At 40.5% G+C, this 15,558-nt stretch overlaps 1 protein-coding gene across 3 annotated transcripts in view; it reads right to left on the bottom strand.

Moving 5' to 3' along the window:
* Positions 1 to 15,558, bottom strand: part of nell2a (neural EGFL like 2a) — an 87,151-nt gene that overhangs the window by 14,846 nt on the left and 56,747 nt on the right. For all 3 annotated transcript variants that reach the window (XM_020645888.2, XM_020645887.2, XM_065957025.1), the window contains 2 exons: positions 14,025 to 14,147; positions 12,397 to 12,492 (listed from right to left, as the gene is read on the bottom strand). In XM_020645888.2, the coding sequence (XP_020501544.1) occupies positions 12,397 to 12,492; positions 14,025 to 14,147 (219 nt within the window). The remainder of the gene's footprint in view (positions 1 to 12,396; positions 12,493 to 14,024; positions 14,148 to 15,558) is intronic.

Genomic DNA, 15,558 nt, shown 5'->3' with positions numbered 1-15,558 from the left:
CTACTCTTGTCGCTCCCCTTCTAAAGTCTTTTCCCGTCGCCTGTGACTGACAGAAAGTCTCGGGGGTTGGGATTCAGCTCTGCTCTGTTGCATCACTGCCACATGTACATCTCCCGCACAGTAACCTAATTCAAAACTGATTTCCATTCCCATAGAGGTCTACTTGATAATCCTGATAGGCTCCAGGAAGAATCATTCAGAAATATCTGTGGATTACGGCTGCACATTTCCTTCAGATGCCATTTGAAAGATAAGTGGATTTCACATTTGTCATGTCAGATCACGTTTACCATGACGGCTGGGAAAAGGCTGCACAACCTTTAAGTCATTAATAATGTGTACAGAGCTTTTATTGGCATGTGCGCGACACAGCGATAAGGTTTCCGTATCGCTGCTCTTTTATGTACAGTAAAGTGTAATGGAGTGTCTGTCACTGGTCCTTAGTCTTCATTAAGCCAAAGAGCCAACTCAAATAATCAATCAATCATCATCGAACCCGAGGCAAATTGAGTTACACGCTGGGTTCCTGAAGATGAAACAGACACTGTAACCCAAATCCATATCTGCAAGCACTTGAGAGAGAAAGTGGATGAGCAATCATGGTAAATTGGAAACAAGCCTTGTGAACAATCAGTAGCTGCGAGCGCAAACACAATGCAATCACTCTGTAGCAGTTACCTTTAGCAGCAACATTCCTGCGTCCTTTAAGTACAACTGAAATCACAATTTGTACACTGATAGTTTTTGCTTACCTTTTTTAGGAGGGTTGATGTTGTGACTGGAAAAAAAAAGCATTTTGTCTTTTTTATGAACGATCGCCTACATCGGGAAAATGACTAATGAACCAATCTTGAATCTATGTTTAGTCAGAAAACACGAGAAAGTTAATTACAGAACGATTGTTTTGTTTAGGTGATGTCAGAAACTCAGTCTGTTTTCCTCTGAGTGGGAGGACAGATGAATGTGTGTGAGGGACAGTTTAACAAAATCTAACTGCTGCATGTCAAATAAAAACTTAAAATAAAGTGGTATTTGCTTGTGTTAAAAATGGCATTAAGAGATGACCTCATCAATGTATTTGCATAAACACTAGTTTTGACGACCCTATGCACTGTTAGGTGGTCCCTTCTCCTCTCTTGTGTTGCAGGTATACGTTCTGCATGCTCCTTTGTATTTCAATTTATTTAATAGAGACAATTCAATTTAACATAGTTTAAATACAGAGCATGAAACTGATGAGCTGCATAAAGAGTTCAGCTGTTGTTCATTTCCAACTCTTGTCCCTAGTTGGGCCTTTGGGTAAACAAACAGCCTTGTTTTGTTACTTCATCTTCCTTTTCCATCCAACACATGCACAACACTTTTCCCCCAAGCCACTCACTAACATCCAAACCTCATCTCTTTTGCAACTTAATTTATGTTTTTGTTAAATAATCAGCTTAGTTTATTGTTATTTTGGTGTCTCTCCCTTTATTTGCCACTGCCTGTCATCATGACATAGCAAAAGTAAATATGTATCATAAGGAGTGATAATGGCAGAGTAACTCACGATACAAAGTAATACGTGATACATGACCCATTATATCGATAAAAAAACTATACAGTGATTCTGAAATAACTGAGCAAGACAATCATGTAATGATACATCGTGATATCTGATCAGCTGATAAATGCCTCTAAAGAGGTAAAGTTCAGGATGAATCTTTTATTCACTGCAATTTAGTTTTAGTTCTCCTCCTATCATGCTTCATCTTTTAATTTATTTGCAGCCCTGTCTGATCTGATCATGCTGCCATTTTCTTCTTTGATCCAACTTTCAACTTCTTCTTTGGTCAATTAACTTCTGTCCCATTAACCTCATTCATGTCATAAGAGTAGAGCTGTGGAGTCAAATTGGCAGGGAACCCTGTTAGATTTAGAGCACCATTTTTTTAAAGTTAAAAAAAAAATCGATATTTGGCTCCAGCATTTGAATAACTGTATCACATAAGTCAGGGTGACAACATTTTGCTGTATCGATATGTTACCCCATACCCTAATTGTATTTGGTGTATTTTTTTGTTGCAGACCCACTGCTACTCATCTGCATCTTTAACGCGTTGTGGCACATTTGAGCTCTTTGTGTTGTATTGCTGCAACTTTGTATTTTAGGTTGTGTCTGATAGTTCATCAGTGAAGTGTCGAGCTTCAGCAGCCAGAGAGAAGGATGGTCGTTCAAAAAAGCTCTTTGTCATTTATATCCAGGACAAAACAGTAGACAGTCGGAGCCCCAGTTTCGCTCAGTGGTTAACTTGCAGGTCAGATGGACATATGCTGAAGCCCACAATGCAGCAGCTGCCTCCGTTTGACTCTCACCCTCAACCATTATCGCCTGTCATCCCCCACTCTGTTATCCCTGTTTCTGCGGTCAATCCATGTCCTGTCCTCACAATAAAGTCATGCGAAAAATCTAGGAACATTTTTTTTTACTGTAGACGGACGAAGATAGCAACTTGTGAAGCATTTCCTGGCATACAGCTTGATATTCCTCGAGGAGGTGGTGGAGGCAAAAACAGGTTGAACTGAATCCTCTAATGAACAGCTGTGTCACAGTGTCACACCTTCAAGATTATAGTATTCCAGTGTTGTGTTAAACACTTATCGAGCTCTCTGAAAGAAGCCAAAAATAAGTTCATTTGGGTGCAAGTATAAGGACTATAACATTTAGCATGACAACTGAGTAAATGTGTTGCATGACTTTCTAATTATTCCTTCCTAATATTTAAGCAGATAGCTTTTCAATCTGCCTAGAGTTGTTTTGGGTCTTATTCAGCAAGTAAAAGTACAACATAAAATATTTGTCCATGAGTGTACGGAGACATTAGCTTGAAAGCTAGATTAGCTAGAAAGCTAATGAGGATTACAATTCAAAGTCTCTGTTGTCCTCTTAGTGCTACATGTCAGGTTGCTGAGTGGTTGTGTCACTGTCAGTCATTAACACTCTGGACATGTACTAGTTTATACAAATAGTGTTTTGTAGACTTTATGTCCAAAGTATTAACCCCAAAAACAGGGAAACAGTGGCTCTCTGACTGGTTCAAGCACAAACCTCTTGGAACCAAAAATAATATAAAACATGAATTTTCCACTTTTGATTATTCATTTTATTTCCTGAAAAGCAGCAGGGGAAAAAAATATTGCCATTTCATTTCCATTGGCCTTTCTAGCATTGGAGCCCCAGCAGTGGGCTATTCCTAAGAGATGTGTCATTTAGGTAGAAGCAGCAAGTTGTGCTCAGCTAAACGTCGACTCTGGCCATTAGCAGGGCCTAATTAAGACACACTAATTACGAGTGATGGAGTGAGTGCTTTGTAAGGCCGTCTCTAAATAAATAATGAATACATAATCACTGTGCTTAAACAAGCCGCTTGAGCTTAAACAGTCACAGGCCCCCGGGCCTTGTGGCTAGATTGTGCAGCAAAGGAGGAGAGAGAGAGGGAGAGAGAGAGAGAGAGAGAGAGAGAGAGAGAGAGAGAGAGAGACAGAGAGAGCTGCAGTGATGCATCATGGGAGCTGTCAAAGGGGCTGGGAAAAAATTAATATGGTTTTAAATATTCACTACCTCTGCCTCAGTGTCGGGTGGGAGGCACCCTGGGGAGGCTTCAGCTGTGATGGGGTTGAGATGTTTTCTTCTTGCTTCTAGCATTGTTATGGATGTAACGCACACTGTGGTCCTCGCTGTTTTGAAAATGACATGACAACACAGCAGCAACAACCACGAGCAACTACACCTGCGGACAGTCCGGTTTTTCACTCACATTTACCACATCTTATACTTGTCTATCTTTGCATGGCCATGTTTGCTGTGTGTTTTCCCCCCTGAATGTTATTTATCAGTCTCTTTAGTTTTTTTCTGTCTTAGTGTCTAAATCTCCAACAAGCCTCAAATCAATGTAAATTAGGTCTGAGGGAACAAATTGTTTGTCTGGCCCCGTTCGACTCTGTCCTAGTCAATAACCCGGTGTGACCTCAGGGCTTCACACTCCTCAACTCACCCACTTTTAAGTTTCATCATGGACTCACTGACCATCCTCCCTATCCTCTTGCTCCTTTTCTTCCATTTTTTACATCAATATAAATCACCTCCCTTTAGCTCGCTATCCTGAACCCCTTTTCCTCTCATCTTTTCTTACGCCTCATCTGCTTTAACGCAATAGTAAAATATCCTCCTCCTTTTTTTAAATAAGTCTCGTTCAATTTTCATTTTCCTCTTCCTTCCCTTTCTGATCATCCTCCGTTTTTATAGGTTGTAAAAAAAAAAATAAAAAAAAAGGGCGTTGAATATTTTATACGCAAAACACAGAATATGGAAACTCTGGTGAAAAGGCGCCGTCTCACTCACATGAACACAACGCTCCTGTCTTAGCTCACTTCTTTTTACGAGAGTATCAATGTGGAAGAAGAAGTGCGCTGGTTAAATGATCCCGATTTGAGAAAATGAGTTTTTCCTTCTAATAAAACATCAATTTACAGCGTAGGTGTAATTCACCAGGGCTCCCTGATAGTGCTCTTGAACATAACCCTTCAGGAGTGTGTAGGAGTCACAAATCTAAATAGCATCATTAACACCTTACATAAAAATATTTTATCTTCTTGTCCTCAAAGAACACTGAAGATGCTGAAATAGCCACAGTGTGATTTAGAGCCATCGATTAAAAGTGCTTGGAAGGACACCGGACTGCAGATGAAATGAAAGATGAGAGTGAGAGGTGTCCATCCTCAGCATTTGATCAAACGCTCTTCCCCCCCTGGAGAAGCCCCCGGTGTCCTTTGAGGAGCTCGCAAGAGGACGGCCAAGGACGGCAAAGACGGCCATTAGTTGCAGAAGTGTCAGCTTAGTGACAAAAAAATTTAACTGGTGGGCTGGCACCCTAACAAGCTTGAAGATGAGCTTGAAAGGGGGAGATAATGAGCTGCAAATAAAGGAAATACAAAGACTACCTCCCCATTCATCTCAGAGCAGCAGTTCAGCTATTCAGTCAATAAACATACGTCAGAGGCTAAACAGAAGGGAAGCTCACAGATGGTGGAACCAATTATATCATGCTAATATCCTGCTAAAAGTCAGTACAGTCCCAGTTTCTTACAGCACTTTTAAGTTATGATAATCATAAAGTTATGAACATTCTTCTATTTCAGGATCTATTTTCCTAAAAGCATTTGAAGTAATGACACTCACTTACTGCATCATGACATAGAGTCTTTTAAGCGTAGTGCATGAAATCAAATTTTTAACCCAGACATTTCCAAACTGTAAAATGCTAAAGCCCACTTAACTTTACTCTATCAAAATGTCTTGGTCTCATACATGTGAGAAGGATTGACTCGTTACATGACAGGGCAAAGTGGCGTGTGCTTAACAGTAAACTAAAAGAAATACACTTCAATGAAAACTATACATGAAATACTCTTCTGTTGACAGTCTGTTGGTCATTTATGACTCACAAGATCAAAGGAGAACTACAAGATCACATGGGAATAAAGGGAACAACGTGCAAAAACAACATGTTATGTTGTCCTTCCGTGGTCGATTTGCTATTCATTTGGTTCCCGTTTTGACATAATGTTGATAAAGTGATCGGATGTACAATTGGGAGTCTGTATATTTTATTTTGAAATCGACTGGATGAACTTGCCTTAAAGCTGTTTTACTTCCTGTCCGGGATTATCTGCTCTTTTCAGCTTGACTTGAAATGTTCCGTTTTATGTGAGATCAAACGTATTCAAATGAAGTAAGTGTTTAGCTAAAGAAAAATATCATTTTTAAACCACGAAATGACTTCCAAGTCTATATTTTGGTCAAATTACAATGTGTTATGTACTAATCAGTGTTGAGTAGGGGTCCTGCCCACCCTGTCAGAGTTCCATTCCGTTATAATAACCCACTAACTTTATGTAATCCCTTACATGAATAACCTCTCTAGTCCACCTGCTGTACTTTCACAGTCCAAGTTGGGGCCACAGCCCAAACTTTGGAAATCATTGGTTTAGTGCAAACTTGAAGCCAGACTCTAGTGACACTGATTGTGAAGAAAGTGGTATTTCATGCAATATGAACAAAGATCTTTGAATGCAATCACTTCATTATTAAATAAACAGCCCTATAGGCTCTGAGAGCGGAACTGGAAATGACCACGGACATGAAGATTTTCTCTGATCCTCCTTTCAGGGAAATGTTTTAAAATAGATGATTTGTGTCAAAAAAAGCCATGAATTGTGCATGATCTGTCGACGTTCAATGCCACTCTTATCATCATTGGCTTTGCAAAAACTCCCAGAGAAATGACATCCCGATCAACCTTCACAATGACAACCACACTTTGATGGACAGAGGTGCAGGCCTCAGGATTTTTTGTATTTTGTTCTGATTTTTCAGAAACGCCCTTGAAGTAATGGGGGATTTTGCTCACATGAGACTAAGCCTTCAAAAATTAAATTAATCTCATCTCGTCAGAGTTCCACTTTTCCTAATCTTCTGTTTTGTCTTTCAATATCTCCTCTCTTATTCAAGTGCTTTTAGTCACCTCTATGTGTTTTTATTCATAACCACAATTTGGAGCCCAATTCAGGCTTAAGTGCAACTTCGAGCAGCTAATTTGTTTGCACACCATGGTTTACTGTTTTATTCCTCCAAACAGCAACATTTATCATATGAAAGACTGCAGACTGAAAGCTCTGATCATTGACTTCAAGTAAGGCAACATTTTCAAAATGTACTCAATAATTCCAATTTCTCCAATGCTTTTATGTTTCATTTATGCGTTGCTTTCGTAACAATAATGGTTTGTATAAAGTTATATTAAAATGACTAATACACGGTGGACAGCCAGAGTTTGTGCTTTTGTATCTGCTCTTAAGTGCTGCTCTCAGAAATGCACGTAAAATTTTAACAGATGCCCACTGAAATGCTCTTAGAAAACAGCCGCCAAAAAAATCTATATTGGGAAACAAGGCCTGGAGCATTACAGCGGGGCAACCTTACTTCTCTGCCTGCAGCTCAAACAAAAAGCACTCAGGATCAAATCGGACAGCGGCTGCAATTTCAACAGGACACAATGTGTGTTGATTTTTCCACATCAGAGAAATTCAGAGATCAATCACACAAAGCAATGACCTCACTCTGTCTGTGAGGCATTCAGGCACTTGTTGGTAAAAAAATAAATAAAAAGAATGCCCAAGACTTTAACAGCTTTATCAAGTGAACAACTTAATGGCTTTCGTAGCACATTTTATTATTCCACATTTTCCAAGCCAGAGAAGAAAATGGACCTCAAAATAAACCTAATATTCCAGCATTTTGCCATCGTTCACCGAACCCACACAAAGACTAGTGCTACCCTGGGGCTCCCATGTTGACTATGCGGCGTGTTCGGGGCACACATTACATGGCCGGCGCTGCGTACATTTATATCCATGACTGAAGAGAATGTGCCCTGGCGCGGCCGCATCCTGCATAATTCATGATGTGTCAGAGTTCTCCACTGGCTGGTGTCTGTCAGTGCTGTGCGTCCCGTGTCCCTCCCCATCCATTCCCCCTGAATAGTAATGACATGCCACCAAGCGCACACGCACGCACACACACACACACACACACACACACAAACGCACACACTAACTTAGCCACATGAGCTCATAATAGAAGCAGAAAACACATGAACTCACATCCACATATGTGTGCAAATAGAAGTACACACAAAGGAACATAAAATGATGTCAATTATACGGTGCTGAAAACCGCCGTACAACAATTAAAATGCGGATGCAGGTTGACAAACTATTAGTGCTTTCTTATACATTATTGTGTGTGTATGCACATAGGTGTGCATTTGTGTATCCGTGCTGCCTTAAAGAGCTCCTGCTCTGTGTCTCATGACAGGCCGTCAGTCTGCCGCTGCAGCAGCAGAAGTGCTGGAGTCCCCGGGGAGGCCTCTAAAAGCTCACAGGGTTCTCTCTTTCTGTGTGTGTGTGTGTGTGTGTGTGTGTGTGTGTGTGTGTGTGTGTGTGTGTGTGTGTGTGTGTGTGTGTGTGTGTGTGTGTGTGTGAGGGGGGCTCCAGACTTAGTGAAAGCTTTTCCATGTTCATCCACCCAGCCCTGTCTCTCCTCCTCCACAAGCCTGATTCTGCATCCAAATGCAGAGAAAACTCACTAACCCCGACCCTCTATCCACCCATCCCTCTCCTTGCATCTCCCAACCCGTCGCTGCATCTGTCATTTACTCCCAACATCTCTGTATCTTCCTTTCCACTTCACCTCCTCTCAGCCCCCCCCCCCCCCAAGTCGTTACCTCTTTTTCCTCTCCCTCTGAGAGTTTGCATCTGTCACTCTCCCCCGTACATCTCCATCTCTTTTTCCCCAAACTATTGCTCCCACAATCCTCCTCCTCCTCCTGCCCACCAGTAGAGCTGCATATCCAACAGTACATTAACCTCCATACATCTCTGTGAGCTCCTCCTGTAGACACTTCCCTCACTGGGAGCTCCTGTCATGCTATGAGGAGACAGAGAGAAGGACCCCCTCCTTTTCACACTGAATGACTGCTGAAGTCTCTAAACAGTGCCAGAGGCTTTAGCCTTGTAGCAGGGGGCCCTGACGGTGGTTTTGGACTATAAAACCACAAGTACACGAGGACTGGAGCTGTCATGTTGCAGACTTTGACAAGATTGGGAAAGGATTCAGATTGTGGGAGAGAGGCAAAAGATCGACATGTACGCTCAAACGGCAGCTGTGGTGACAAAGTCTTGTCGCCTGAAGCACAGATAAGGTGCGCGAAATTCCGCTTGCATGTGAGCACTTTGTTTGTTTTTTGGGTTCCCTAACATTGAATTCTAATCAGTCTGAATGATGAGCAGAACAAATCTGAAACTCCCTGAGCCACCTCCAATCATTCATCCCCTGACTCCTGTTGGGGTTTGATTAAGATTTACACATCTGTATTTATGGAGAAAAAATGGTTGCAAGGAGTTGTCTTACAGTCACAGTAAATGGATAAAATAACATCTTAAAGGGTGGTTTAATGATAGACTGTCTTACTTACTTCTGATGGCATCAACCAATGCATTAAGATCACACTGCTCACAACACTACAAAGGAAAGTGAAGGGAATTTTGTCTTGTTGGTGATGCTTTAAGTAGGCCTATATCTTTTTTGATAATATTTAGCCAATACTTAGTCAATAATATTTCATAATAATAATTTAAAGGTCACATAGTATTCTCCTTTTCAACAAGGTTAAATAAGTCTCAGAGCTCCCCAAAACATATCGCTGAAGTTTATTGTTATAAACTAACACTGATCTTGTACATTAGCATGCTATTTCAGCCCTGCTGAGAACAGGCTGTTTCTGTATCTGTAGCTTTAAAATCAAGATAGTCGTGTTTGACCACGCCCCTCTCTTGAAGCGGATATGGTTTTGGGCTCTCTTGCACCATGCCCAATTGTTTACAGTAAGGAGGCAGATTGAAGGGGCAGAACAAACACCTAGCTGTGGGAGTGTCTTCCACCTGGGGGAGGTGTTACTGCCCTTTGTGATGTCATGAAGGGAAAAAATCTCCAAACAGCCTGTTTAAGCACACATTTTCTGAAAAGTAGAGCAGGCAAAAGAGGGAGAGGATGGACTTTTCTTATAATTGGGGGGTTAGTCTTCAGGCTAGGGGCACACATTAGTGTTCGAAAATCATGGTAAAGTGTATTTTGCATAATATGTTACCTTTAAACAAGCTTAAGAGGTGCTGATTTTTTACTTTTTTAAAGAGCCAGGCTGGCTGTTTCCCTCTGTTTTTAATCTTTATTCTAGGATGAGCTAACTCCTGGCTGTAAAGTAGATCTGATGGGCAGAAGTGGAAGTGGTATTGATGTTCTATGTTATATGAATATAACTTTTGGCATTAATGTAAGTCATTGTATTTCCTAAAAGTCAAACTACTCAAATATTGCAGATATTCAAAAAACATTATTGATCATTATTAGACACTTGAGCAGACAGATTGCTGTTGAATTTGTAACCCTTCATTTCCCTGTTTTGGGGCCAGCAAGAATCCAATCAAATTGACTTTATTTTCATCCTACTACTCAAAATCTTTGAATTATTTTGTTGTTTGTTTTTGTGTTTGTCACACTGCAGTTGGATACACAATCACCATACTTTAAACACATTTATTGCATGATGTCGTCATGTTTATTGTGACTGATCAAATAACAGACAGAAAGAATTTGATGTTCGGATACAGATGGATGGTGAAAGGGTTAACTGGAGGTTTTTTCCAATGCAATTCCATTTTGATTTCATTCAGTGCACATGTGCACATTGGGGTACTGGTAGAGATAATCAAAACACATTTGCATGCTTAGATACAACTACTCCTTTATGCTTTTAGAGGTTTGTGAACTTTTTAAAATGGATATCAAGCAGATGAAACGAAGCTGAAAGCACCTCTTACACAGACAGGATGTGTCACACAAAGCAGGAGCTCCATGCGTTTGGGTCAATCAATGTTAAAAAAATCAGATCATAAAATCCCCCCTTTTACCATAAGGTCAACAAAAGCAAAGAAAATATCTACATATGTGTGTCTTCATTTCTATTATTGATCCATGAAGGTGTTTTTCATTCAGTATTGAGTACGACTTTATGACAATTCCTGAACATTTTCTACGACAGAAGCCTGAGGACCGGTATGTGGTCAATACATGCAGGACTTGTATTAATCATGTATTAATCATGTAGCCATTATTATAAAGGACTTTAAACTTTTAACGAGGCAGTGTGCTTTGACTCTTCAGGGTTTTATTCCCTTTTATTTACTCAAAGCCTACTCTAAAGTGAACCTTGATTCGACAGATCTCAGGGAAATACTGTGTGAATAAAAGCAACTCTAACCAAAGAAAAGTTTCTGCTAAATGTGTATTCATTTATCTTTGCTTTTGAGATATGTAGTGATGAATGGAATCACTTTGGTCTAGCAGCTGCACATTGTGGAAGATTTCTCCTTTGATCAACTACTCTGCAGATGTTTTTTTTTGAGGCGCAGGACACACAAAAGAGAGTAATGCCAGAGTGGGGGGGAGAAAGGCAGGGATCTAAAACACTATAGAAGGTAATGAAATGTGTGATTGCCTGGACCGTGCCATTAGTGAAGGACGAGGTCCTCAGAACCTCCTCTGCTGCAAAATGAGAAGGAGGATAAGTCATTACGGGTTGGTGTGCACACGCACGCACACACACGCGCACACACACGCGCACACACACGCACACACACACACACGGATACACACACACACGGATACACACCCCTTTCTCAGCATCTTAGAGCCACACCATGGGGAAATTCATTTACCTTAAGACGGGCAGTAAAAAGGACACCTCATAAAAAAGGCCCTTTATGTGCAATCAATACCTGAACCAATGAGCAAGCAGAGAGGCTCCGTTTGCTTCAGTCAAACACGAACGCTCACACCGAGAGAATGACTTGACTTTCTATCAGCTCGGCCGGCTCGTCCTGTGAAGGACACTCGAGGAAAAGGTTGACGCGGGTTATGAGAGAGGTGTTGCTGCTATAGATTAAACATACAGTGAATCCCTGCACAACTGCAAGGATTACGGTCTTTCTTGGTTACCTTAAATCACCAGCACTGCAGGGGAAAACACACTGAATAGGATCCAAAGCCTGCCGTCTTATCTGCACAATGTGTCTGACATATTTCCAATGCAAGAGAGCAAGCAGCGATACGGTGTGTGCTGTAAACATAGGGCCGCCTTAATACTCGCTTAAGCTATCACGCCCTATCTGATACCGTGTACGGGGAGTTTTTTGCAGGTGTAATTTGGATGTGGCACAGAGCCGATGTGGGAGGAACGCCACGCTGATTAATATGGCCTGTGATATGAGGTAATTCCCATACTGCTGCAACTGCAGTTCAAATCCTCCGTCGGGCCATTGGAAGAGGTACAAGCTCATTATTCACCATGCAGCGCGGACCCACACAGTTAGACGCAGTGGTGGACACACACACAGAGCCATAAACACACATGCAGGGATGATACGAGAGTATAAGCGCTGGATACATCTCTGTATTTACAGATTAGTGGTTCTGTTTTCTGTGGTCAGAGAGAAGACAGCTCCACAAAGGGAGAATAATCAGTGTTTTTAAACAAGAGTTCAGATATGACGGGTTAACTAAAGCAAACAGCGTGACGTTTGGTACCTTTTCTAAGCTCTCTATATCCTGTAATATCTACACAAAGCTAAACACCCCCTCACTTTACCTCTTCAGACCTCTTCCCTTCTTGCAGTCGCAAGTCCTCCTTGAGCTATTTAGAGCGCAAAAAACAAAAGCGTGGAATCTGACTGAACTCTTACCTGTCTCGCATCTCTTCCCGGTAAAGCCTTGCTGGCAAACACAGTTGTTAGGTGACACGCAGGTTCCTCCGTTCTGGCACAATCCATCACACATAGCTAGAGGTAGATGACAAGAGAAGAGCTATTATTCACTAAGATTAACGAGCATTAACTATGTAATTAGACCGGCAGCAGCATATGTATTTGCATACAGAATAAGAGCTAATTTGGTGGTGTGATTCATTACGTGCTCTCGTGATATTATTTCGAGTGATTAATGCATCTCTCCAAGGTTAATTCAGAAATGTTCATTATCCAGGCGTAGGCTCTTAGTTAATGTGTCCCCAAAACCCAGACAACTCATTGAGGGTGACAGAACACAATGGAAATAAATGAAAATATTTACATAAAGCTGCCTCCCCTGAACAAAGAACAAGAAGTATTAACTTATTAACAGGGGGAACATAGAGTGGAGTTTTTATTGGTGGGGCACTCCAACAATTTCTTTTTGATCTTGAATCTGATGTCAAATCAAATAAGGAATTAAAGCACAAAAGGACGGACTTTCCCAGTTTGGGCCAAGCTTTAAATTATGTATTCATGGGCGTGCCAATAGCCTAGTGGTGAAGTCGGCCTTTTCTGCATCGCATCCCCCACTCTCTCCTCTCAACAATTCATGTTTTCTTTCAGTTGTCCTTTAGCAAAAAGGCCAAAAAAACAAAAGCAAAAAAAAATGTATTCCTCATTTGCTAAAATGCAAACCCATGCCAGATCCAACACAAAGACATCATTAGGGGTTTTTTTTGTTTCCAGAATACCAATGATAAGTTGGTTAAATTAGGCTGATCAGTTTGGATTCATAATAAACACATTTAAATGTTTTTATAAATGGACACATCTTTCACATTTAAAAGAATTACACCAATTCTAAGCTTCACATTGTTGACGAGTTCCTTTTTGTCATGTCACACAGAACTGAACTATTTCAGGTTATTACTGAGGTTAAGAAGCAGCTTGATGGAAATCGTTAGTATGAAATTGTGACAAGCAATTTTCACCATATTGTTAGGCTGGTTTGTTTAATTGAGCAGTTCATTAGAATAATCCACGTGGTCATTAAATAAGTAATTAAACCTGTTTCTTAAAGGTCTGCTTATGAGGGTGTAAAATGAATAGAATTTACCTGGTGGTAACATGATTCTAAAAAGATGTGGAAATGGAAAACTTTGCATGAACATCTCCTGATTAGTGCGTCAAAGTCATTCATTTTACTAAGATTGATTAATCTGTTGCCTCAACCACAAAAACAGTTCCTGATAAAAAAAAAAAATTCTGCAGTTTTCCACTTTCAGTGAAGGAATATTAAATCAAAGTCAAGGTATCTGTGCGTAAAGTAATGTTACATCAGTGTTAGATAAAGAAATGTGATTCAAGTTGAATTAAGGGTGAATTAAATTTCATATTTTGTTGCTAATGTTATGATAAAGAAAGGACTAGCAAAGTGTTTTTCCCCATTTTTGTTTATAAGAAGATAAAGAATGTCTTTAAAATGTTTTTTACCAGTTCAATGGCAGTGTTGCTAACTTGCAGGTCCACTTGGGTCGATCATTTGTTAGTGCAGGATACCATAAACAACACGAGGAGCTCACCTTTGCAGACAGTCCCGTTGCCGGTGTATCCAGGCTTGCAGGAGCAGCTGTGGCCTCCGACCATGTTGAAGCACAGGGCGTTCTCATCGCAGTTGTGCAGCCCGCTGAGGCACTCGTCATGCTCTGAAGACAAGTAAACAGAAGAGAACGACTCTTTAGTCATTCAGACATGTATATGATTTTAAACTAGCAGGAAAACAGCATCGACAACTCTAAAATCACCCTTATTTAAAGGAATGTGAATGTTCTTTTTCCTTGTAAATCGGAGGAATGATAGCATCCAGCTGGTGATTTGTTTCCCTTTCCATGATGAAAAAAAGATTTGACGCCCAATGTTGGATTAAATGATTTGATAGTTAGACAGCTGTGAGTCTGGTAATAAGACATCAGTGACAAACTGCCGGCTGGAGGTTGACTCATTTCTCGATACCACATCATCATCTGTCAGGAGAAATTGTTTCAGATCCGTCTTTTTTTTTTTGGTTTTATTGGATATTTTTTCTTCCGCTCTCGAAAATAATGAAAGAGTCTTTCAGAACTGCTTAGAATACATTCATCCTGCACGTTGCATTTTTTTTTTTTGAATTCAAGTGTTGTTAAACTGCACAATCGTCTGTTAAGCATCGAGAGAAATGTTTTGTTTAGGTTTGAAAAGAGTATTAACAAAATGTCCCCTCGGAGCCAGGACTCCCGAGCTGTAATCACTGCTGCTGCTGCTGTTGAGTTTGTGATACGCTTTTGTTTCACAAGCTTGACGAATGGCTACAGCCCGTGACGACACGCAGGATCCAACTGGCAAACAAATCTCCTCGGCTCTATTTGGAGAGGAGACTGAGGTGGCAGAATCAAATGTAATGAAGGCGTGGATGATAATCAAGCAAACACAATACAAACTATCTGAGTGCAAACGCTGTAAAGATGCCATGAGAAAGAGGTGCAACAGATCCAGTGTTTAGCAAAGCAGAAAGCAAGTTTGAAGAGTTGTATCAAGAGGTTCATTAAAGGGGATTGTGATCACATATTAAGTAAAAACACCATTAAGTACCAGAGAATCATGGAAGAAATACAATTATCATGTGTGGCTTTTTGCTTGTTTAGAAATAATTAGAAATGTGTTAATGGAACCATCAAGTCAGATATGTTCTACTGTAGGATTCAAACACAGTGTGGAATAATAAAGCCTTTAAAAGTATTTTGTTTAACCAGACAATAAATGATAATGATTCTGCACCGAGTCATTTGTGTCCTTAACCCACAGACAGAAAAAAAAAGGTGTTAATGTCTTTATGATGTTCCTATTATAAGCTCTATGCGGGCGGATAATGCTACACAAATAATGAAGAGTAGAGCATTAAGGCTTCAGGTTACGAATGATGGATGGATCATTTGTTAAGTGTTCTTTTTGTCATAATTTCTTTGTAGAAAGGAGACGATTATCAAACTTAATGGTTCTCTCTTTACAACAGGGAAATTGAGTTATAGTCTGTGGACACTTCCACAGACGAGCTAGAAATGATTATCCATGCCTTTGTTT

The sequence above is a fragment of the Labrus bergylta genome, chromosome 7 (genome assembly GCF_963930695.1).
Source record: "Labrus bergylta chromosome 7, fLabBer1.1, whole genome shotgun sequence".
NCBI lineage: Eukaryota > Metazoa > Chordata > Actinopteri > Labriformes > Labridae > Labrus > Labrus bergylta.
Note: the sequence above shows the minus strand (reverse complement) of the source record. Positions and strands in the feature narration are given on the sequence as shown.